General features: G+C 42.1%; 1 protein-coding gene and 1 long non-coding RNA gene across 2 annotated transcripts in view; one reads left to right on the top strand and one right to left on the bottom strand.

The window, feature by feature from the left end:
- The window catches only part of LOC149308709 (uncharacterized), a 72,970-nt gene extending 55,916 nt beyond the window's left edge, over positions 1–17,054 (top strand). Inside the window, exon 6 of the long non-coding RNA XR_016282182.1 lies at positions 16,905–17,054. This is a non-coding gene — a long non-coding RNA (uncharacterized LOC149308709). The remainder of the gene's footprint in view (positions 1–16,904) is intronic.
- Positions 1–25,154, bottom strand: part of GPR50 (G protein-coupled receptor 50) — a 39,272-nt gene extending 14,118 nt beyond the window's left edge. Inside the window, exon 1 of the mRNA XM_089536344.1 lies at positions 24,436–25,154. Within this exon, the coding sequence (XP_089392470.1) occupies positions 24,436–24,592 (157 nt within the window). The 5' untranslated portion in view covers positions 24,593–25,154. The remainder of the gene's footprint in view (positions 1–24,435) is intronic.
- Between the last annotated feature and the right edge of the window lie 725 nt (positions 25,155–25,879).

Genomic DNA, 25,879 nt, shown 5'->3' with positions numbered 1-25,879 from the left:
GGTATGAGATCTGTCACTGAAGAATTATTGTCAGCTCAATAGGTTCACCTAATAAAACTTTTGTTATTGTCTTATGTTTTAATGAATATGGAATATTGCATAACCCCATCCTATTTTTTCCATCCCAGTGTCCCATTTTTGTCTCAAGGAAATATGGTCAGCCTAGTTGTAACCCAGAGAACTGCTCATTGCCTCCTTCAAAGTCTGGAGCAGAAGTCCAAGTATGGCAGTCTTTATATCAGAAAAAAATGGAGATTAAATCTAGCTGGTGCAATAGATAAAGAAAAGGGAACTGAATGCAAATTATGAGTTTTCCCTACTGCTCTGGAGAGAAATGGATCCCTCCTTGTGGTGCAGTCCCTCTTGGATGGCAAAAATCTGCAAGTATTTATCTCCCCAGAAGTCAAGGTGGAATTCCTGCTTGCTTTGCCTCCAAGTTCACATGCAAAGCCCATCTTGAGAATATGCCTTTAGGAATTGAGAATGGAATCTCTGGAGGGATTAGCCAGTTAGTCTTGCTTTAGAAGCCCCGCTGGTTTTGAATTCTCCCTTCTTTTTGAGTAACTCTGCTTTGTGCCAAGGATTTTGTTTTCCAGTAAAGGAAGAGAGCAAAATGTTTGCAGTAGGCTGTATCCTTCTCCTGCTCTTAATACTCTTTATAACAAAAAATGCAACACTCATTAATCAGAAAGCTACACAACCATCTCCTTAAGTCGCCTGTTAAAACATCTGCCAGTCATGATTTAATGCTCCCAGCTATGTCACATCTAGGGAAGTCAAGCTTTTATAATGATATTCTGCTTCCAAAAGAAAGTAGATTGGGGCAGCGAGATTGGAGGAAGGGAGAGGCAAAAGTTGGAATGAAGTGGGGAAAAAGGCAAGAAGGGTTTGGGTAAGGCATAGGAAATACTATGAGTTGGGGCAGAAATGGTAGCCATGTTAAGATACTGACTGAATGACAGAGGTTTCTGTATAACATTGCCAAATTCAAAGATGAACAACAGTCATGTAGTATTCTGTGCGGGTTAATGTTGGATTAATGCTCAATGCCCCTAATGTTGTCTGAAAACGATCCCGCTTTTGCAGGATTTTTTCTGGTATTTAAATCCCATTTCTGCATGGGATTTGGGCACTTAGCCTCCCGTGTGATAAACTCCTATGTCTAACCACTACATCATTTGTCCATTTACAATCTTCATAGAGCTACCCAACTCCAGAAAAGGGAGCATGTCACATCTCAGCAGAAGTCACTGTCTTAGCTTCCCTCTTTTAGGAATTAGTCATAACAGCCAACATTAGAGGCTGTTTAAGAAGAAGATCATAACCACAAAGGATCCCTATATCTTTTCCCTTGCCGGGGTAAAAAGCAAATTTGAGTGGGTAAGAACAGAAGGGCAAAGTATGGGGGCCCCAATGCCACTCTTCTACCGGGTTGTCTCCTTCCAGAATGGCTTTTCATGTATGAAACCATGTTCATCCATCTCTTTCATATCAACTAGTTCAAAACCTGGAAAAGTTCCTTCTTTGGACTACCAGACTCTCCTTTGGGGATTCTGGGAGCTGAAGTCCAAAAATATATCCTTGGTTCAATCTCTGATCTATTTTGGCTTTCAGCTATCAAGTTCGGATAACTCACATCTGGATAACTCAACTGCCAGTCTAAATCACTCATCTTAAAAACAGGACATGCAACACTTTAAAAATGGAAGACTGATCGTAACCATTGTTATGGGAAACACACTTGCTGTCCTCCACAATTGTCCAATCCTCTCCAATCCCAGGAGAAAACATTTCTCAGAAGAGAAAGACACTTCATTATTACAGATGACCGTGAAATGGATGCCAGCATGAAACAATCCAATTAAGAGTTCTTTATTTTGTAGGGCCACTTGGAAAGCTAACATTCTAAATTGTAATTTTGGGGACTGCCAGGCATACTAGATGAACATTTCATCTACTTTAATGATACTTAGAAACCAATTGAGCAGATCCTTTCAACACATCCATTCCTTTCTTTGAGAAAACAAGCCCTGTCTCATTAAACGGATGCAGGAGACCTTGGGTCCTTGGTTTGAGTGAATTAAAAAGCTGCCTTACAAAATGTTCCATCCACCTGGAAAGAATAACAGTAATGTTTAAGCCAAGGATGAGGAATCTTTTTTCTTTCTTTCCAGAATTCAGTTTGGCCAAATGTAAACTTTTAAAAAATTGTTATAAGTTAAATAGGGATATAATTCATCCAGCACTGTATTAGATCTGGGGTTTGCTGGGTGAGAGCACAAGGACTTTTTGCTCTGTCAGGACAATGATATCATTTCTACACAAACATGCATACCTGGGTTTCCTCGGATGCATCTGCACTGCAGAAATAATCCAGTTTGGCACCACTTTAACTGCCAAGGCTCAGTGTTGTGGGATTCTGGGAACAGTAATTTTGTAAACCATTTAACCTTCTCTGTCAGAGAGCTTTCTTGCCACAAAAACTACAAATCTCAGAATTCCATAGCATTGAGCCATGGCAGTTAAAGTAGTGTCAAACTAGATTATTTCTACAGTGTCGATGCAGCCCTTGTCTCCTGGTAGGGTTAAAAGAGTAAGAGATTTTTTCAGTACTAATACACTGTTTTGGTGTGACCTTTTCATGTTATGCAAAGTGTGTGTGTGTGTGTGTGTGTGTGTGTGTGTGTGTGGTAACAATGATAATTGCAAGAACTGCTTTGCTGCTTTATAGAACAACATCTGCATTTTTTTTTTTTGGATCATCCTCAGCAGTTTGGCTATGGGGACTGTCATTATATATTGTTATTTGTTTTATGCATTTTTGGACATTCTTCAGGAGTGTGGCTAAGGGCACTGTCATTATATATTGTCATTCATTTTAACTACATCTTCCACAGCTACCCCCCAAAATCTCCCTGTGCAGCCAAGCCACTTACCCAAAGGATTTCTGGGGAACAGGATAGTAGGATGCTGAGCTACAATATGTCCACCTTCTCCCAGCAATGAGTCATTTTGAGTGATTGCACCTCAAAATTTTACAAATATACCATATATCACATCTTACCATCATGGAGAGCATTGTGACCCTTTGCCTACACAGCCTGCTATCAGAGTGCTGTCTTAACAAAATTCTTCACTGCCATCCCCTTCCTCTTTACAGACTTCATTCTTGGTTTACATTGGAACACAGTTGTTCTGTTGACTTCACTGCAGGTCCAATAAAGCAAAGATATGCAACCGTGACAGCAGGAGATATTCCTCTTGGTAATGCTGTTTACATATTTCACCTCTTTGAATGCAAGCTCTTGAGCTTACATCAACAATGTAATGCTTCCAGCAATTAGCCCTTAGGCAGTCTGGAGTGATCTGAAGGCAGAGGGTTTTCTTAAAAGTATTTTTCTAATGTGATTTACGATCATTATAAAAAGCATCAGCTCCAAGCCCTCCAAGCAAAGATGCAGGGCCAGCTGGAATTGACAAACCAAGGATGTCAGTGGGACAGACAATTGGCACACTGAAGCTATGGAACAAAAATAACCTCTCCCCCCCCTCCTTTTTGACACCCATCTTTGTATACTCAGAGACAAAAATAATGAAGAGATGCTGGACACCAAAGCAGAAGCCATCACTCTCCGTCACTAGTGCTTGCCAGGATGCTATCATCAACTTATGTGCTTTGGCTTTGCCAAAAAAAATCCTGTCTCTATTGAGACTGATGCAACAAGCTTCCAAAACTGCTTTGCCAATATGACAGGCATTTCTCCAAATGGTGGCTTCTCAACTGTCTTCCTAGGGATTATGAGTTTCCTCCAATTCAGATGAATAATGAATAGAGAATCCACCCCCCCCCCCCAAAAAAAACACATTTGCACTAATTGGAAACTTTATCAGCACCATTAGGGGCAAACCCAACGTTTATTCAGCTAAGAAAGTTGGAGATGTAGGACTTTATTGCAGGAGCCCCAGTCGTGCCTCCATTGTGCCGCAATCATGTTATTTGGAGCTTTTAGTATCACACCTCTCTTCTATAATGCAACGGGGACCATCGACGGTCACACATGGTCTCTTCTGCATTTTCCTTTAACCCCATCCTCCTGCCCTATGCCCTACCCAGTGTGCTATTCTTATTTTTATTCTTATTTTAAATTGTAATGAAATTCCAGAGTGATAGGAATGTGATTTAGTAAAAACAAAAAGAAGGAAGGAAGGAAGGGAATTTTAAAAAAGTGAATGAATGAAAGAAAAGAAAAGAAAAGAAAAGAAAGAAAGAAAACAAGCCTGTTTTCTTTCTTTTCTTTTATGTTTTTAACTTTCTTTTCTTTCTTTTTCTTGGGGAACAGTGAGATGGAGGGCAAGAGATAGGGACTGCCCCAGACTGTCACTTATCACATGGAGTAATGGGGTGGCACTATGATTTCCTACTTGTGGATGGGTTTTTCTTTCAATGAAAATATGTCCACTAACAAATGCTTCAAAGGCACAGCAGCAACAAGTCAGAAGTACTGACAGTACAATAGGTACTGCCAAAGGAACTTTTGGGCCTGTACACATGGGCCCTTTAGCATGTCGTGGCTACGTGCTAAGGTTGCCTCGGGGCTCCGTTTTCAGATGCCCCACAACCCTAGGACGTCACCAGGACGTCACAGCTGTGTGGCGCCGTATACATGGCGCACACAGCTGTGACGTCACTGCCACGTGCCTTCCAGATGGGCACGCACAGCAGTGATGTCCTCACATCGCTGCAGGCTTTTTAGCAGTCCTTTTGTTTCTGCATAACTGCACCGCGCAATTTGGTTGCTGTGGCGCGGTTACACGGAAAAGTGACTGCCTCTTTCTGGCAGTCTATACCCTGCCTTTCTCTTGCTACAATTATGGTTTTAAACCCACATGTGATAAAGTCCATGGTGGGTAGAGGAGGCCTGGGCAACCAAAGTGGCTCCAGGAATTAATCTCTTTTCCCTATGGCCCTCCAGGGGCCATATGGATTGTCAAAAATCTTCCCTCCAAAAAACAGGGCTCGAATAACATGTGCTGGCAGCCTGGTCAGTATTTATGATGTCAAAGAGACCACATGGCATAATGCTTTGAGTGTCGGGCTATGATTCTGGAAATCGGTTTGATTCTCCACTTGGCCATGAAAGCTATTGGGTGACTTCGGACAAGTCACATGCTCTCAGCCTCAGGAGAAGGCAATGGCAAACCTCCTTTGAACAAATCTTGTCAAGAAAACCTCATGATAGACAACAAAACACATGCTGATTTGATTTTGGAATTCATTGGTACATTCCATTAGCCATCATATGTTTGCAATGTGGTCCCTAGTGCCTCTACTTTCCCCGGATCTTGCTTTCATCTCTGGGACTTCTGTCTCCATATATGATTGGAGTCTGTATTGCTTTATTTTAAGCACAATTTTGTTTGCATGGGAAATTTGTTCTATGGTCCTGTAATTGCTGCAATTTTTGTGTCTCCTTTTTTTGTGGATCGGTATGTGCATTGAGTGTTTCCAGCCAGTTGGCCAGCATTTTGTTCCCCATATTTGTTGGCAAGTTTTAGTTAACACTGGAGCTGATTCTTTATGTGTGGATTGTAGCAGTTCCATTGGAATATCATCTGATCCAGATTATTTATTTTCCCCTCTTTCTCTTCATGCAGCTTCCATCTCGCTTCCTAGAATTTGAGGTTCATTTTTGTATGATTTTGTGTGGCATGATTCTTCATGCCATATGTCATTCATTTTTTCCCCATCTCTTTTATATAGCTGTTCTTTGTATTGCATCCAGCATCTTTTTATTTCTTGAGCAGGCCTACCCAGTCGATTTTAAATTATGAATTTTAAACTGGTATATATTAATTTTATGTTGGAGGATTTTAATGTGTATTTGGAGACAGGCGGGTAACAAATAATAATAATAATAATAATAATAATAATAATAATAGAGTTTGGGTGCACATAAGGGCAACAGCTTTATCTTGATTCAAAACAGAGACCGACTGATAACCACCAAGTTTTTGGGGCTAGGACTGCCAGTACCAAACACAGCAAGACAACTGGTATGTCAGTTCCTGGCCACATTTACACTGGGAATGTCTATTTTACTAGAAAGCTTGACTGAATCCAGATGACCCTGCAATTTGAGCTAATAAATCAAGTCAGAGACTGGCCTTGCTTAATCCACTGTCAAATCAGAAATTCTGATAAAGATCCCAGGTCAGAGGCAGACAATTGCCAAGAGCTAGGATTCAGAGGATGCAGCATCATTTTTTTTCAAAAGGGTATAGAGAGAAAATCCACTGAAGAAAAGCTAAAAGCACAGGGTGACATTCTTTTAAAATTTAATTTTGCACTTTATTAAGGCAACTCCAACTGTATCATAGAACAGCCTTCCTCAAACATGGTAACCTCCAGATCTATGAGAGACCAGTTCCCATCATCCAGAGACAGAAAGGCTTTTTCAGGTATAGATGATGAGGGTTAGAATCCAACACAGCTGAAGAAGTGTGGTCTAACACATCTGGAGGACATCAGGCAATAAAAGGCTGTTGAAGAACAATGCATACAGTTTAAGTTTCCCTTATCCAAAAGGCTTCTGACCAGAAGTGTTTGGAAGTTAAGATTTTTTTTGGATTTTGGAATACCTGTATTTGCATATACATACATAATAAAATATCTTGGAGACGGGACCCAACTCTAAATACAACATTCATTTATGTTTCATATACACCTTCTAATATTATGCCATATTTTTAAATAATTTGTACATGAAACAAAGTTTGTATACGTTGAACCATCAAAAAAGCAAAAGTGTCACTATCTCAGCCACCCACGACAAATGTTTTGGTTTTTGGACTATTTCAGAATTTGGCGTTTCGGTTAAGGGAAACTCAACCTGGACAGGGAAAAGGTGTTAAGATCAACTCCCCTCCCCCATGTGCCCTCCATAAAATCACAAACCTTAGTCAAACTGAATATATATGTGTGTGTGTGTGTGTGTGTGTGTGTGTGTATATATATATATATATATATATTTAAAATGCAGCAAGAAGAGAGAAGCTAATCTTTGGGAGATGGAGTGCTAACAAACAGAAAAAGAAAGCTAGTCCCCTGATGATATATCCTCATGTGCCTCCAGAAATTCCCTCGACATTTCTCTGAAAATGTCTGGGGACCCACACAGACAGCTGATTGCCTAGTGCTAAGTTTAGCATGTCCTGCTTCCACTGACTTGTGGCAGAAAGAATTTTACAGTTGCTAAGCATTTGGCTGTTCCCAGGGGCCTTACAAGAGAGCCAGCATGGTGTCGTGGTTTGAGGGTTGGACAAGGACACTGGGAGAGCAGGATTCGAATCCCCGCTTGGCCACAGAAACCCACTGGGTGACCTTAGGCAAGTCACACTCTCTCAGTCTCAGAGGAAGGCAATGGCAACCCCCCCTCTGAGCAAATCATTCCAAGAAGACCCTGAGATAAGTTCACTTTAAGGTCGCCATACGTCAGAAATGACTTGAAGACACACACAACAACAACAACAGGGGCCTTACAATTAAATAATTCAGTGCCATGTTCCCTGGGATAAAACCGAGAAGAACTCTCTCATAGGCAAGGTTATCAGGCAACAGCAGTTCAACAAAGGGACAGACTGCTTTGGAAAGGGGTTTCATCCACTGGAAGTGTTTTAGCAGAGGCCAGGTTGTTGCCACTGCAAAACTGAGAGGTTGGACTAGGTCTCCTCCAAGGTTTCCTTCCAGCTCTAAAATCTTATGATTCTTTCTGAATTACTAAATTGGCAAAAATACATCTTCTAGGGTAATCATTGTCAGCGCAACTGCTGGGATCCAACAACCACTATCAGCAACTCAAATGAGTCCTGAGGTTAAATCAGACCCTTGGAGCAGAGCTGGCAAATTTCCAGAAGCAGAAGCGTGGCTCCAAAGTCCAATTTGGGATGACAGCAACTGGATGTCTTCCAGGAACTGCAGCAATGCAGGAACCTCCGGGGACACACAGCAAACCGATGCTATAGCTTCTTCTGATAAACCACCAGAGAAACAAAGTCTCCCGAAGTGCTCTTTATTCACAGTGCTATAATACAAATCAAGATCTCTATAACTCCAAACCATACCAATCCAACTCCTTCTACAAACCCAGTGAGTTCAGGTGTGTAGCCATGTCATGTGTCTCCTGTGCAATCTAGACACATGGTTTCATCATCCATGGCTATGTGCACTTGGGCATTGAAGTGTCCTTGAGCCAATGAGCTTCAGCTGTGCTGATCAACCTTGCCACTCTGCTGAATGCTCATGGCCAAACACACACACATCAAGCATTTCCCTGTGTGCTGTGTTTTAACCCTTCAAATCCCTGACAATCATGTTGTCTAAGCAACAAAATCCAACATTTATGAATAAATTAAATTCATATCCCACCTTACTCCTGGCACACAGTTGAAGGCAGTGAATACTTTTATGATGTCAACTCTTATTAGACTCAGTAATATCTTCATCAGGAAGATCACACAGGAGAAGAAAAGGGATGGTGGCAGCGTCGCAGGCCTGCAACTTATTTGAGACAGTTGCTTAAATCATCCCAAGTATATTTTGGAATCATGTTTAAAAACACAACAATGGAATAATTTCTTTGTCCAAATTAAGGACATCGCTAAAGTCACATTTTAAAATCACATCATGACATCTGCTGCAAAACCTATAAATCCAAACTTATCTATCCTACAACCAAATTATGGCCCGCTTCTCTCGCCCGGATCCTTCATCCTCTTCCTTTTCCTTCTCCGAAGAAGGGGAGGGAATGCTCTGCCCACTGCCCTCCCTCTGACCTAAATCCCTCCCCTAAACTTGACCCGAACATGACCAGGGGCAAGTTCATATTCGCGGAACCTGGGGTTTTTCAAAAGAGACGGCTTTTGCTCTGATTGCAAATGACCCGCGCTAAGGGGCATTTGCCATGAAATGCTTGTGCATGCTTCAAAATGGATTGTGACAGATTCGGGGTGAATATGAACTTCATGTGCAAGGATCGTAGTCTGAATGGCCCCAATATTACCAACTATATTTAAATGCAAAATGAAATCATTTAGTTCTGTTTATAGAACTGGTGCTTTACAAATACAACAGCAAAAGGCTATGTCCCAAGGGCTTGCAATCAAAGAGAAGGAAAATAGAGGCTTGACTGAACAGGGAAGAATATGTGATTATTTTCAGTTCGGATATAATAAGGGCCAATAAGTCCTGGACCTCACTGGAACTGAATTCCTTTTTAAAAGCCAGACTGAATTTCTGGAATTCAAAACTCTGAAAGCTGCACTTATTAGAAGAAAGCAAAAACAGCTGTGCAAAAGCATCAGCAGTTGGCTTGGTACCTCGCCAACAAGACGTGCTAAATTTAACAATTTCTCCCATTAAAATGCAATAAGGAGCAATAATCAAATCTTTGCTAGGGTCTCGGTAGCAGGCCTGGCATTATTGAAGCACGCTATCAAAATATTATGACAAAAATGGCAAATCCTTAAAGCCTTCCCCCCTTATTTACTGTTCCTTTATAAAGATTCTAAGAACTCACATGCTAAATCTGGTGGCTAGAGAGTCATTGGTGAAGGTGCCAGACCCAAATGGATGCCACATTCAGCTGGGCCTTTTCACAGATTGCCTTTTTTGGATGTATACCTAAGCAGAGGTCAGGCTGCTCAAGGTCTTTTTAACAAAAAGGTTTTCAGTTTGAGGGATTAGGGTTTGGCTTTTGCTATTGTGCTGATTATTGCATTTTGAGAGCCGTATTGTCATTTAGCAAATGGCATCAAAAAGCCACTATTGGCCATGTGTGCCTTTGAATCGCTCCCATGTTCCCCAGCCCCAATTTAAACTAACTGGGGTTTTCTCTGTCCAGATAGTGCAAAATGTGGAAACTCAGTGGAGTATCTGAGAGTCCTTTCACTAGGAGTTTATCACACAGGGACAACTGGAAGAGTAAACAGGGTTTATTCCATGAAAATGGCGCACTTCACGATTAAGATTTTCACACGACATCATGATTAAAATACCATTATCCCAGGAATATCTTGTGAAAATTGCACAATTGCATGCATTTGGATAAAGGTTTTCACATGACGTCACAATTAAAAGCAGTTAAAGGAAAATCCTGTGAATAATTTGCTGCTTTTTATTGCCTGGTTATTGCCTGGTTATTCCTGGGATAATGACCGCTATGTATGAAAATCTTAATCGCGCTTTAATAGTAACTGCATGATTTTCATGGGATAAATCCGGTTTAAACTTCCAATTTTCCCCCATTTGATAAACTCCTTAGTATGTGATTTGCTATCAAACGATGAAGCAGAGCCAAGCTTGGCATCCCAACAAGAGGAAAGGACAGTTTGGAAAGAACATGGTAAACCATGACATGCTCACGCTGTAACGGATGTGATGCTCGGCCCAGTCCTCTTTCATGTGCAATAGCAGGATAGGACAGTCAACCTTTCTCTGTTTTATTTTGAGTTTCCCCATATAGTCACACTCAATTCCTCATGGCATCACTGGAGTATATCACACGGAGCTTTTTGGAGCTCAGATCCAGGGTGACTCCTGGTTCAGCTATGCAAAGTCACGTCGTAACGTAAATGTTTTATCACACCTGGTTGCCCTTCCGTTGCCCTTCCAAATTGAGGGGGAATCGAATCCAAGTCAAGTCACATGATGTGGATTCATGCAAAGCGGAGTGAGTGCAAATTGTATTATCACACCGGTGCATACCATGCGGATTCAACTATTCGAATTGGGACCCTTGCGCATGCTCAGTGGGGCTCTGGATGCTGTCCTCCTTCCCTGCCCCCTCCTTAGCTGTCATCCTTCATTGGACTGAAGGAGCAGTCAGGGGATGATGGGATAGGTCACAGGGGGTCACTGGGGCCAGGGTTCGGATGCAGGAGAAGGCAGGGGAGATGGGATAAGTCGCAGGATGGCAGAGAGGACGAGATGGCATGAAGGAGGAGGGGGGATGGAGGAGCAGGACGTAGGGGGCCAAGGGGGGCCACATTGGGGTGATCTTCCACACCAGACCAATTCAAAGTGAAATCTAAGTGAGCTTGAATGCGAATTCTGTGAATTCACTTTTTTTGCGATTTTACCAAAATGAGGAGTCACTTTGGAATCACTTCAGAAGCGCCACGGAAGGAGCGCCCATAGAAAGGAATCTCGTCTGATAACACATTCATGTTATAACTTGAATTCGCATTGTGGACCCGCAGTCACCCCGGATCTGAGCTCCAAAAATCCCCCCAAAGCCCCATGTGATATACTCCACTGGCTCTGCTGGTTTCCTGGCATTTCTGTGACTTCTTTTCCCATTCTAAGAGGTTTCTTCATTAAAAAAATTGATGTGTTGTTGCTAGTTGCTTTCAAGACAGCTATGACCTTCACAAGCCTTGGTTCTTAGCAACCCTGCTCAGGTTTTGCAAACTCAGGGATGTGCCTTCTTTTACTAAGTTAATCCCTCTGTAATATAGTCTTCCTCTTTTCCTATTGTCTTCTACTTTACCAAAGACCATTCTTCTCCTTTCTGACAAGTCATGTAATATCAATATTCGTGGATGCTCAAGTCCGATTAAATACAGTGGCATAGTAAAATGGTGTCCCTTATATAAAATGGCAAAATCAAGGTTTGTTATTTAGAATTTATACTTTAAAAACAAATATTTTCAAGTCATAAATGCTTGAATCCATGAATAAAGAATCCATGGATACAGTAGACTGACTGTATGTCCAAAGTACAATTTATCCAGCTCTCCTTTTGTCTCTCTCCCTGGCCTACATTAAATGTGTAGAAGAAGGATGATGCAGGTGGAGAGGAAAGTTTTAAGCGTCCTTATTTAGCTGTCTGCAGGGAAACAAAAAGGAGGCTTCTCTTTCTAAGTTCAGTTCCCCAGAGAAGCCATGAGCCCTCGTTCCTGCTCAGCAAACTGGTTCAAACATCCCTTTAAGAGGGCCGCTCTTTGTTCTATTCCTGTAAATTTGCCTAGCCTTCTTCTTATTCTTTTTTTAAAAAAGCAGTTTAATACATTTTAATGACCGGCTTAGCTGTACTTTACTATTCGTAAAATGACAAGAGGATGTGAAAAACTTTTGAACGCTTTCTTTTTAAAAAAAGATTTTTGTAAACTCTTTGTCCTTTCCATCTCAAACTCCCTCCATAACCACGAACTGTGTTATAAATTCCTAACAAGCTATGTAGCTATGGTTGTGGGCAAAATGAGAGCACAGTCCCCCCCAGACCAAGGATTTGCCCCTGAAATTTTCCTTCAGCCCCCAAATTTCTAGCATTGCAGGAACTTAAAACTGCATCGGAGCATTTAGAACTACTATTAAGGCATCCAAAGAAAAGGGGCAGACAAAGATACCAAGGAAATAATGCAGAAAATATACGAGTTCTAGGCATGAACCATTTCCCAGTGCCTCACTCTCTGCAATGTTAGAAATTGGGGGACTGATGGAAAATATAATTGGGGGGGGGTTATTATTTGGGGGTATTTTACTTTCCACCCCACAGCTACACCCCATAACTAAATCAATGAGAAAGGGAAAATAAGTTTTGTGTATCTGCATGTGTGTGCAATTCAAAGACAAGCGGAGAGCAACTGTGGTTGGTGCTTAGCAGGAGCCTTCCTGATGTCTCATGTTTTGGTCTTGAAACCTCAGGGCCTAAGAAGAAGACATGCAATCCATTTGTGAATGTAGCCCCAGGCTTTTATTTTTGGTAAAACATAGCCCAAAATGGCAACCAGGAGTAAGTCTCCTGTCCTCAGGACAATGGAGAAGTTTCTCAGGGGCAAGGGAGCTGGAGTGAAAGTCAAATTTCTGTCACACACCCAACTGGTGTGTTATCAGATCAGGAGCATCTCAGGCCAAGAGATTTCAGGGGATGGCTCCCTGCAGCTAGTGTTGACGGGTTTTCTGTTGTTGTTGAAAGCATTGCTAAAAAAGCTTTCTTTGGCTGGACTTTAATTTTGAGATTACCAGGGAATGACCTTGCTCCTGAGATTTCCAGATCTGGAATTTCTTAACCTGGCAACCCCAACCAGAAGTGATGGTTCTGGAGTGCTCTAATATGCCAGTGCAGATAAAAGGGATGGATTTGATCTCCATTCCTTCTCTTGCAGAGTTGACTACCTCTGCTTAAAAGAGAATAACGACTTCAGATACATCAGACCCTGCTATCTGCCCTTTTATTCAAGCTGCTGATGCCCCATGTTCCACTCAGTGGTTCACAAACTTTGTTCTTCCAGATGTTTTGGACTTCAGCTTCCATAATTCCTGACTGTTGGACAAGCTGTTTAGAGCTTCTGGGAGCTGAAGTCCAAAAGTTTGGGAATCATTGCTTGTATATATGCCTGGGCTGGGGTTTAAATACCCTGATCTTGGAAGCCAAGCAGGGTCAGCCCTGGTTAGTACCTGGATGAGAGACAGCCAAGGAATACCAAGTGCTGTAGACTATATTTCAGAGGAAGGAACGGCCAAAAACATGGGGGATGTGATTGCTGGTCAGAGATAGGCTGCATCTACACTGAAGAAATAATGGAGTTTGACACCACTTTAAGTGCTGTAGCTCCATCCTATGGAATCCTAGGATTTGTAGTTTTACAAGGTCATTAGCCTTCTCTGCCAAAGAGTGCTACTGCCTCACAAGAACTACAAATCTCAGGATTCTGTAGGATGGAGCCATGGCATTTAAAGCAGTATCTAACTGCATTATTTCTAAAATGTAGATTCACCCATATCGTGGGTAGAATTAGTTGTTTAGGGGCCCAACTCTATCATTGGCTGTGAAGGGATGCTGGGCCCCATCAGCAAAAAAAGACTGGGATGCTTCTCTGCTGTATACCATCCTCTGCATCATTTACCACTAATAAAGCTTATCTTATAGCAATAATATGTGTCAGTGTTTGGTGCCAACCTCTTGAGAAGGCCTGGAACGACAGCCAATTCCAGCAGAGAACAACAACTGATAGCAAGCAGGGGTCAGTATATTGTAAACTAGAAGTAAGGAAATTCATGCTTCTCGAACTTTGAAGTTTGCCAACTGGAGCCAAATGGAAAATAACTGTTTTGGAAGGAAACGATGGACATACACTTAGAATTAAGAAACAGAGGCACTTTGTTTTTTTTATTCCAAAAGAGGTAATTTCCCCAAATGGTGACCTGAGACCAGTCCTACTCAAAATGGTGATCTAGGGATGGGTGCCGGTTTGCAAGCTATTGGTTTCCAGTCCATGGCAACTTTCTAGGAAGCAAAGGAACAGTTGTAGCAAATGGGCACATATACGATGCTGTTCCCAGGCACAATGAAAATCAGTGTGGCATAGGTTTGCTTTGTTGTTGTTGTTGTCATTATGTGCCTTCAAGCCATTTTTTACTTATGGCAAGCCTAAGGTGAACCTAAAAAGGAGTTTTCTTGGTAAGATTTTTTCAAAGGACATTGGGTTTCATGGCTGAGTAGGGAATTAAACCCTGATTTCTAAAGTCGTAGTCCAATGCTCAAACCAATATGTTCACTTTAGGGTCACCAAATGTCAGAAATAGGCAAACAATACACACACACACACACACACACACACACACAGAGGCACAATGTAAAGAAACACAGTCCGTCCCCCACTTAAAAGATTAAGAAACACTATATTAGTGGATACTGCTTCACTCTCAGTGTTGAACAAAGATGGAGATTATTTGCCTTTTTTAGGATGAGAAGTGAGAGGGGAGGAACCACCTTCTCTACCTTGGGCAGAAAAATATCTTGGGCAGGTCCCAAGTGGGAAGTAGGTTTAGGAACTCTATGTCCTTACCCAGCTTCAGATCGACCATAGCTTAAGCTAGTGTGCATGTAATAGACAGCTCCACATTCTTTCTCTTTGGCAGGCTCAGAGGTTTCACGCTCCAAGGCTAGCTAACAATAATAACACAGGGAATATGATTCCAGAGGCTGAGCAGTGGAGATACTGTATCCCTTTGTGAGCCAGTAGAAAATAGGTGTACTTAGAGAGAAAGGACCACAGCAAAGTATCGGAACACAAGCATTGGATGTGGAAACAACAAGCTTTGGTGGGATGTTGCCCACCACCAGCTAAAATGGGCAAAGTACAGTTTATAGAGTCATTAAAACAAAACAACAACTGGAACCATGACAGTTAAGCTGGGTTCAAACTGCATTATTTTGACAGCATAGATGCACCCCTAGCCTCTGACTGTTGTCCATCCCTGAGATAAAATGATCTGGTGATAGGAAAGACTTTCTTTGCCTAACATGCTGGTAGTCAGAGTGGACACTGCTGTCTTAGATGGACTCACTTCTTGACTTGGTATAAAGACAGCTTTGTATGCATTCAGTGCATGTTACAGAGTGAGATAACCTCCAAAATGGCACTGGTGCATCCAGTGGCAAGTGTTCATTTTCACATCTGCAGGATGATGAATCCATTCCAGGGTTTAGAATAAAGTATAAATGTCCTGTCCAAGGTGCTAAACCCTATTCTTATCCAGAAAAGGCCCAGCACTTTGGACAAGTCCTTTAAAATTCAAACTAAACCCCAGAGTGGATTCACATGGGATCCACCAGTTACCAGTGAGTGACTCAGAGATGGAGAAGAGACAGAGAACTCAAATGCTTTCCTATGTAAACTGAAATCTGCTCCCCAAAACTATAACCAGAGGCTCTCCTTACTGTACCAGCATCTAGTGAGGCTTGTCTGGTTGCAGGGCAGAAGATGTTCTCTGACATGGTACTGATCACATGAAATGTGCTCTCCCTTGATATCAGGTGTTTCTATCATTAACTAATGACATATTTAGAAAATATATCCAGGGATAGCCGTATTGTCCATATGGCAAAGTTCAATAACACTTAAAATCCACAAAATAGTGCTACCTTCATTGGCCAATCTAAATGCACAAAATACATGACGCAAGCTTTTGAAGCCCCACTGGCTTTCTTCATGAGGCAAAGGTGTTAAAAATCAAAGAGGAAGGAAAAAATTGAGATGTTGAAATCACAGGCCTACATTTTGTCAAGATGATGTTACGGTTGCTCTCTATTAAGATGGATGGAGGGATATCCATGCTCCTTGGCCATGCCAGTTCTAGGAGACAAAGAGTTGTAAAAGTCCAGTAAATAAAATTTAAAGTCCATTAGCGACACAAAAGAAAATCTCCTTTGAGATCCAGGTTTTGTCCTCTGCAAGATTTGTTTGCCCAGACATTTTCATTATATTCTCAGCTATTAACATTGCCAGCTACCACTGGTTTTTAATGAACTGTAGCTAATGGATTGTTTTACTCTTTTATCATTATTTTATCCCTCTCTTTTTAGTAATTGACTTTACTGTGTCTGTTTTTCCTGCAGATCTCTTTGAGTTTTTATTTTTATTTTTATTTTTGTTACCTCTGGTTTTTAATGAAGTATTTCTAATTGACTGTTTTATCATTATTGTATCATTTTTTAATTCACTGGTTTTATTGAATCTGCTTTTACAATAAATCACTCTCAGGCGCTGTTTTTAAAAAAAATGTAGAGCAGTACAAAAATGTTCTGAAATAAATAATGATCATCAATAAAGTCTTCCTTGTAGCTTGCCCATGAAATTTCACAGACCTCCAATCACTTTGAAAAATATATACTTTGCACTTTAGAATGACTGTGTCATGCATCTCTTCTGTTCGACCGAAGTGTGATGTTTCAAATTAGGCTCCATATGACTGGTAATAATGGTAGCTGACAAACCTCTTCTTGAGTGATCACAAGGGCAAACTATGATCAGCTTTCACTGCTGCCTAGATGCAGCTATTAAAAGAAACAGATCCAATTAAAAGGTTGTTTGATATTTCCCTCTCTGTTCTCTATTCGCAGGGATGCAAGGATTTTAGGAGCAAATAAAACCTGCTTTGCTCCTGAAGTTTAGTAATGTTCTGTCTCTGCTCAACCCACTCCCAAATTAAGATGGCACCGTTTTACGTTGGACCAAAGAACAGTCATTACCAGCATTAAATGCAATGAAAGAACTGCCTCACCTTCCCAACATTATTGCATAATGTTACCTTCTTGATTGTGTTTTTTTAGCATGTGCAGTTGGAAATCAGAAGGTTTTTCTAATACAAGACTGTGTCTTCAGCCACCTTGAGTCTACTTGGTGAAAAAAGAAGGGGTGATTTAAAAGGGGTTTGGTTTTCCTTGGCAAGACTGTTCAGAGGGGGTTTGCACTCTCTCTGAGGCTGAGAGAGTGTGACCCAGTGGGTCACCCAGTGGGTTTACATGGCTAAGCCAGTATTCAAACCCTGGTCTCCAGAGTCATAATGCAATGCTCAAGCCACTACATCACACTGGCTTTCTTATCATCCTTGCTGCTCTTCTCTGAACTCATTCCAATTTGTCTATATCCTTCTTTAAATGAGGTGCTCAGAACAAGGTCCGACTAGTGCAGGATGTAGTGGGACTATAACTTCCCTTGTCTTGGAAACTACAGTTCTATTAATGTAGGCTAAAATATTACTTGCCTTCTTTGCTGCAGCGTCACACTGCTGGGCCATGTTCAACTTATGATCAACAATAGACCCAACATCCTTTGCTCTCACACTGTTGCTAAGCCAAGTATTCCCCATCCCATAAATATATACTTGGGTTTTGTGGCCTAAATGTGGGGTTTTGCATTTGTTTCCACTGAGTATCATTCTATTAGTTTAACCCCAATTTGAGTTTATTAATGTCCTTTTGAATACTGTCCTTTTGAATACTGTCCAGTGTTTTAGCTAACCCTTCCAGTTCTGTCCCATTCACAAACTTGATAAGGATTCCCTCTAATCCATCATTTAAATCATTAATAAAAAATATCGAAGAGTGTTGGCCCAGGACAGAAACTTCCAGCACTTTACTCAAGACTTCCTTCCAGGATGAAATGCAGCCATTGATGATGACTCTTTGAACATGGTTTTCCAATAAATTATGGATCCATCTGACAGTGTTCCCATCTATTCCACATTTGATCAATTTGCTAATGAAAATATCAAAGGTGACTACATCAAATGCTTTGCTGAAATCCAGATAGGTCACACCTACAGCATTCTACTAAACTAGTGACCCAATGAATCAATCTATCTATCTAAGGCCTGTTACAGACGGACATAAAGTATGTCCCCAGGACGTACTAGGGTTAGGAAAGGGCGTTCATTCCGGACGCTCTAACCTTAGTACGTCCTGGGGACGTACAAAATGGCGGCGCCCATTCTACATGGGCGCTGCCATTTTGACGTTGCGGACGCCTAGCGTCCGCACATCACATGGCACTAATGACGTCGCGAGTGCGCCATTGGTGCCTTACGGCGTCATTAGCATGCCGCAAGAAGAAGTGCCAGTAATATACATAGTAGATTTTTTAAAAAAAAGGATAGTGGGATAAAACCGTAATTAAGATAACCTTGTATTGATAATTTCTTAGAGTAATGATGGTAGGTAGGAAGTCAGTAGGTATGGTAGATCTAGAAGAAGGAAGAATGCTGAAGGAAGAATGAGAATGTAAGTGTAAGATGAGAGTTATTAGAGATATAGGAAGATGTATGAATATGTATAGGTAATGAATTCTGAATATGCTGGTATAGATGTATGTCTGTTGTATATATGTATGGTATGTATGAATGTATTTGTATGTTAGGGAAGTATGTTTTTGATGTATAGTTGTGTTTTTATATTCAGTTAAAAAAAGAACATTTGTTTAGCTCACTATTTGCAACTTCTGATTTTCCAGTCTCTTCACAGTCTCAACAGTTTGAATTCTATTAAGCATAGCTCTTTCCTTATATACTTATTTGTGTAAGCTTCCCATTTCTTTTTGCAAAATTCTACAATGGGATTCCATTCTTTTTCAATAATATTCAGATCTTGGTTGTTTAATTTAGCTGTCAGTTTGTCCATTTCACTAATTTCCACTAAATTTAATAACTGTTCAATGGAACTTTTTCGGATTTCCAATACAGTACTTTGCCTACAATATCCTGGCTGAGGTCATTATATATAATACTAATCTCCCGTGTTCCTTCTCAGTCTTTTCAGGTAAGTTATTGTCATATTTAACAAGTACATTTCAGGGGTCATACGACAGTTAATTTGAAATATTTTACGTCTCATCATATGTATTTTCTTAATGATTCTTGACCAGAGTCTCCTTTGTCAATTTTGATTTGTGGTTTGAGCACAGGATTATGACTCTGGAGAGCAGGGTTCAAATCCCCACTTGGCCCTGGAAACCCATTGGGTGACTGATTTTGGGCAAGTCACAGTCTCTCGGCCTCAAAGGATGGCAATGGCAAACCCATCTGAAGAAACTTGCTAAGTAAACCCTGTGATAAGGTCTCTATAAATCAGAAACTATTTGAAGACACAACAACAACAACAACAATAACAACAACAACAAAGCATCAGTCAGACAACCAGAACTTGAGATCAGATATCACTGGGCCAACCTTTCCCAACCTAGCATCCTGTATGTCTATTGGATTACAACTTCCATCATCCTTGCCCAGCATTGTTGGTGGCATGACAGTTGTTACAGTCCAAATGACCCATAGGACACCACTTTAGTTATAAGCCACTTGCAAGCCTAAAAGTCCTCTTAAACGCCCCCAAATGGGATTGCTCCACCTTGTGACAATGTACACTTGGCTTAGTTTCATACTAAGCTACAAGAGTCAATATCTCTGAATGTACTCTAATCCCTTTTCCTTCAGGCCAGCCAAGAAAAGCAACTGGGTTTTGCTTGGAAAGTTATTGCATACTCTAGTGACCTGAAGGGAAGGGCGCTGCCAACCTAGCCTTTGTCTCATGACCAGGAGGTGAGTTGCCCTTGGCAGAAGACAACACACACACTGTACAAAACCTTCTCATGGCTGAGATTGCCAAAGGCCATCCCCTGGACCACAGCCAGTTCAATACTGCAGCTCCCCTGTGGCCATGCTAGGTTTGCCTGGTTGCTGGAAAAGTTACCTTTCCTGACGGAGCAGCAGCAGACATATCCTTTCGCTCCTCGATTCTGCATCCTCTGCTTTTTCCTCCTGTCACACCAAATAGGTGGTGGGGTGGTAGAGTTGCATCTGCACTGCAGAAATAATCCAGTTTGACACCACTTGAACTGCCATAGCTCATTGCTATGCAATCCTGGGATTTGTAGTTTTCAGAGAGCACCAGAGCGCTCTGAAAAAGAAGGCTAAATCTCTCACAAAACTACAAATTCCAGAATTCCACAGCACTGAGCCATGGCAGTTCAAGCTGTGTCAAACTGGATTATTTTTGCAGTGCAGATGTAGCGTAAAGTGTCACATTGTTCACCCTCAAATGCAAGGGAAAATAGCTTCAATCATATTCATCCCACTGCAGAATCTCTGTACAATGTTCTCCCAATATTCACACTTTGAAAAGCTGTTTGGGGAATTATTCTGCACAAAACTACATATGGATTTTTTATGCAAAATTCATACTTTTTATTTTTATTTTTTTGGCACAAGGAGCAATGTCTCCTATGGAGGAATGTGTTTTAAACGCAAGAACCACTGTTTCTATACAGGGGGAAAAATAATTTTTCATAGAATAATTCTCCCAAAGTCTTGCAAGACTTTGGCTCTGCTCATTTCTTCTTGCAAGCCTAAAAGTTTCTTGAATGCCAAGAAACCCATTATTCTTCCTGGCAACTAATAGCAATGAATATGCCTTCCATCCTTAATGTGTGGCACCTGTGGAGCTATGCTTACCAGGTCTGATGCCAGCACACAGTATCATGGACAGTGACCAAAACCCCACTGTCGCTGGGGCTCTATTTCTCTATTACAAATAGAATTTGGACAGCCAAAGTAAAGAGGCAGGCAAAGTTACTAATGGAATGCAAATACAGCAAACAGTAAAGCTCTAGGTGAGAAAGTCTTTCAGCATCTCTCTGCAATTCTAGAAATGTAGGGACCGAAGGAAAAATTCATTTGGGATGCAGGATTCACATCCTGCCCCCCCCCCCCTCCTGCATGTATACTCCTGGATATAAATCTATCAGAGCTCGGAAAGGGTACTTGTTTGGAGTACAACCTCTGCAATTCCCCTGCATGACTACATTTGGGGATTCTGGCCTGATTCCCACTACTCTTTAAACCAGATTGCAAATCAGTTTGAACCAGTTCAAATGACCATTGATTTGCTGAAGCGATTCAGAGAGGGGGGGCCACGCGCTAGACCCATTTAACCCGCCTCTTTTTGATGCTGATGTTTTCCATGTCTTTTGGGATAAATCGATTCTGCGCAAGTGTGAACCAGATGTGGGTTGGAATCGATTTAAATTTGCCCTTCAGCCAGCTGCAGTGGGTCTATTTTGAACCAATTCATTCATGAATATGAATCACAAGTGGGTTATTTTGCAGGGGGGAAATGCGGCAAATGTAGTGGTATTGGAACCACACTCCACTGTTGAATTGATCCATCGATTCGGATCGCAAAGCACTTTTTTTGTAAGTGGGAATGAGGCATCTGTAATTTGAAACCCCAAAAATAGCTTTTCTAAACTCTGAATGTTTTATATACATACGCAAAAACACACAAACATGGACAGAGACCCCTGTTGTGTTTTGTTCCATTAGTTGCTGTTGCAACCCCATACACTGGTACACACTGTGCAAAGTTTTACATACAAAGTTCCTTGGGAATGAAATTATACACAACAAAGAGAGCCTATGCCTTTAAAGGTCTATTTGTAAGACAATGCAAATTGTAGTTTAGTGAAAATAAGATGGGCCGGAACAACTCCATCCTTAGATCCTGACCTTGTTCCTAACAAAATGGCTGATTATACGCTTCTCCAGCAGATTTTTAAATTCTGCAGTGCTTTTAAACTGGAGATTATCACCACACCATTAGATTCTAATGGGACAATTGCAGCCTTGCAGAGAATTTGTTTGACTTATCAAAGGAGAAACAGATAAGTAAATATTGATGAAACACATCTAATGCAGCAAAGTAGTTTGCAATAAGAAGCGTTAGTAAAAAGAAGAGCTGGATACTGTAGCTTGGAAAAGTTATTTTTAGACCCCCAACTCCCAGAGTTCCTAAGCCATGCTGTAGTCCCAAAAGTAACTTTCCCAAGCTCTGATGGAAATCTTCAACTAGAGCAAATGGGAAATTTCTGCTAAAACAGAAACTAAAATTCAGTGAGATATACCCATGAATCTATCTCTCAATAAACTACTACAGTATTTCTTCTCATATTTGTTGCTACAACACAACAGAACCCTAGCCCATTAAAGATTAGTAAAGTCATGTTTGCACTATACAACTATCATACTTTGACACCACTTTAAATGGCTGCAACCTATGAATTTGTAGTTTGGAGGGACACTACAACTCTCTAGCACAGAATTCTAGCTCCTTCTGAAGCTGCAGTCCCAGAATGACACCCTGGCAGCACTAGTAGTATCAAAGTGTTATAATTGTGTAGCATAAAAGAAAATTTGCAAACAATAAGGGCTGAATTGCAAATAGCCTTCAAAAACTGCATGGTTTTCAAAGACATCTGAGAAAGTAGACTGAAATCTATGAAAGCTCATGCTGCCAATTTCTTTCTTTCAGTTAGTCTCAAAGGTGCTACAAGATCTCTCTACGTACACATTGTGATATGTTTATGATACCCCTACTTGGCAACCGCTATTGTCCTGCAAAGTGGCAAGGAGACTCTTACCACACTTAGTCCCTTTGGTTCAGAAAAGAAGGAAAGGGGTGTGTGTGCAGATTGTCTTCCCCACTTAGGGCTGTAAGATGTCCCTTATTTCAAGGGATGTCCCTTATTCTCTGGAGGCCAGGGTTCGAATCCTGGCTTAGCCATAGAAACCCACTGGGTGGCCTTGGGCCAGTCACACAGTCTCAGCCTGAGATGATGGCCATGGCAAACCCCCTCTGAAGAAACTTACCAAGAACCTCCCATGAGAGGGTGGCTATAAAGTTGGAAATGACTGGAAGGCACTCAACAATAGCAAAAGAGGCATACACTGAAATCGCTGTGGGTGTTTTTTTGCCTCCCTTTGGGCATGCCCTCCAGTGTTCTCCAGTGTCTCACATTTTGCCTTGCCATGTCCTCCCTTGTAGTTGTGCCACCTGGGAACCCTGACTCCGAGGGAGTGTGATCCACTGTGGAAGAACTATTTGGGAAAACCTGGCAACTCTGCTTTCTGCACTTGGGAAGGAGGAGTACCATTCAGACAAGCAAGGGGCATCCTAGGGTTGGTGTCACTCAGTGCGGTAACACATGGTGTCACCCCCCCCCCCTTGACTACCATACAGAATCCTTAGTCATGCCTTTTTGTACTAACGTCACTTGTAAATCACAATTCTCACATACCACTGAATGTCATGCTCATAGTTCTGACATAAACAGCTGGCAAAATTAAAATCATACCTTCCAGTTACAATACCATACTTACAACCTATCGTATAGACTTGACTATAAGTTGACCTTATGTATAAGTTGAGGTCAGGTTTTCGGGATAAAATGTTGGATTTCGAAATGACCCATGTATAAGTTGAGGGTAAAATTTAAGGGCATGTGACAAAGGATCTATAGGATGAAGAATAGGAAAATGATGCCAAAGAGCTTAAAAAATTCCAACAGGCATAACTGGTTGTGCTCCCACTAAAGGCTGGATGGGTGAGAGAGCAATGCTTTCAGGGAAGTTTACACTTTTGCCTTTCACCAAGAGATAGTTCCCCTTTGATAAGAGTTAAAGTACAGTACTTACATGGATACGTCGACTCAGTTTTTGGGGTGTCAATTTTCTGATTAAAATTTCTAGACTTATACATGAGTAGATACAGTAAAGGTAGTTACAGAGATACAGAGAAGCGTGGGTGAAAGAGGGACAGTGTGAAAGAAAATTGACAAAGAATAAAAATTTCAAAAATTTAATTTGTAAAAAAATTAAAAGTTTTAAAATTTGAAATGTTAATTAAAAATTTGGGGGGGGGCATTGCATTCTCCTCCCACTGAGCTTCTCCCCTTCCCACTCCCACCATCTCTTAAAGCCGTGGTTCTTAACCTTCCTAATGCTGCGACCCACAGGTTGAGAACCGCAAAGGGGTTGCGACCACAGGTTGAGAACTGTTGCACTAGAGTACTATAGATTATGGTGCCAATCCTGGGTCTTAGGCGACCCTTGTGAAAGGGTTGATCTACCCCCAAAGGGGTTGCAACCCACAGGTTGAGAACCGCTGTCTTAAAGCATTTGAAAGGGAAGCAGATGAAAACACCAAAAAGTAGGTGTTTGAGGAGCAATGGTGTCACCCCCTTTAGGGTGTCACCTGGTGTGGTCCGCTCCCCCAGTGTCAAGGGTCCCCCATCTTTCCCTACCCCTTTAGCCCCCCAGCTCACCAGCATTGCGGAGCTTGCGGTTCCTGACCACGGAGAGGATGACCAAGGCATTGCCCAGGATGTCCCCGACGATGGTGACAATGAGGACAGCGGCTAGAGAGTGTCGCGCCTCGCGGTGGAAGCGGCAATCTGAGCAGCTCCCGTTTCCCTCCAGCATCTCCGAGCAAAGACAGGGACCCCCCCGAGCCCGGCTTGCTCTGGCTTTCCAGGCTGAGCCACCAGAGAGGAGACAAGCCCTGCCTGGGATCCCCGCTCCATGGGACAGCGGTGCGTAAAGATGCGAGCGCCTAGTCTGCCCTGGGCTGACTAGTTCCAAACTGGAAATACCTCTTTCCTTCAAGAAGATCTCCCTGGGAAAGGATGGAGGGAGACGCAGGAACCCTTTTCCTCCTTCCCAGAGTCGGGGGGGGGGGTGTCACTTGGATGAAGGTTCCCCTCTTTTTTTGGTCCTCTTCTGCAAGGAGAGGATGCGCCTCCAAGCGTGCGCTCCGCTGCTGTTCCAGGGCGCGCAAGGAAGGTTTCCAAAAACGCTCCTTCCGACCGCTCCAGAAGGACTCTACCCCAGAAAGGACCACTTTGGGAGCTCGCCCAACTCTCCAGCTTTCCAGGGCTCCTCCCTGGAGCAACCTCTGGGCCGGGATCGGGGAGCCGAGGGCTCTTTTCTGTGGTTCCCCCCCCCCCCCCTCCGGTCCGTGCGTAAAAATGGACCCTCGCCGGCGCGCCTTGAGAAAGGAAAGCCCAGCTGTGGCTCTGGATAGACTTTCCTGGCCGGGTGGCTGGGTGGGTGCGGTGGATCTGGGAGGAGAAAGGGGGCTCAAAGGGCCCTCCCTGGCTCAGAAAGTCATCTTCTGCCCCTTCTGAGACATCCTTTCATGCAGGAGCCAACAAGTTCGGTAACATTCAAAGATATAGCAGTGTTAGTCTCTCTGCATACTGAGATCTTCTAGCACCCTTGAGAGACTCACTGATAGAAAGAAAGTAGTTGGTACCAGGAGCTTTCCTAGACTTCAGTCGACTTACTCAGGTGCATTTGGTGAAGTTATCCTCCTGGATGATAATTCCCAGAATCTCCAGCCATCATGAGCCAATGGAAACACTGCCAAGGAACCAGTTGTAATAATAATAATAATAATAATAATAATAATAATAATAATGGCATAGTGGTTTGAGTGTTGGGACCAGGACTCTGGAGACCAGGGTTCGAATGCCAACTCAGCCGTGAAAACCCACTGACCTTTGCAAGTTTCAGAGTATGGCAATGGCAAACCCCCACTGAAGAAATTTGCCAAGAAACCCCATGATAGGGTCCTTAGGACCATCATAGGTTGAAGTCACAGAACAAAGGAGTTTTCTTGGCCAGATTTGTTAGAGATTTGCCATTGTCTTCCCTTGAGGCTGAGAGAATGGTGTCAACCAAGGTCATCCAGTGGGTTTCATGGCTGAG

This window comes from Sceloporus occidentalis, unplaced genomic scaffold, assembly GCF_023333645.1.
Source record: "Sceloporus occidentalis isolate IW3139 unplaced genomic scaffold, rSceOcc1.0.p SCAF_8, whole genome shotgun sequence".
Classification (NCBI taxonomy): Eukaryota; Metazoa; Chordata; class Lepidosauria; order Squamata; family Phrynosomatidae; genus Sceloporus; species Sceloporus occidentalis.
Note: the sequence above shows the minus strand (reverse complement) of the source record. Positions and strands in the feature narration are given on the sequence as shown.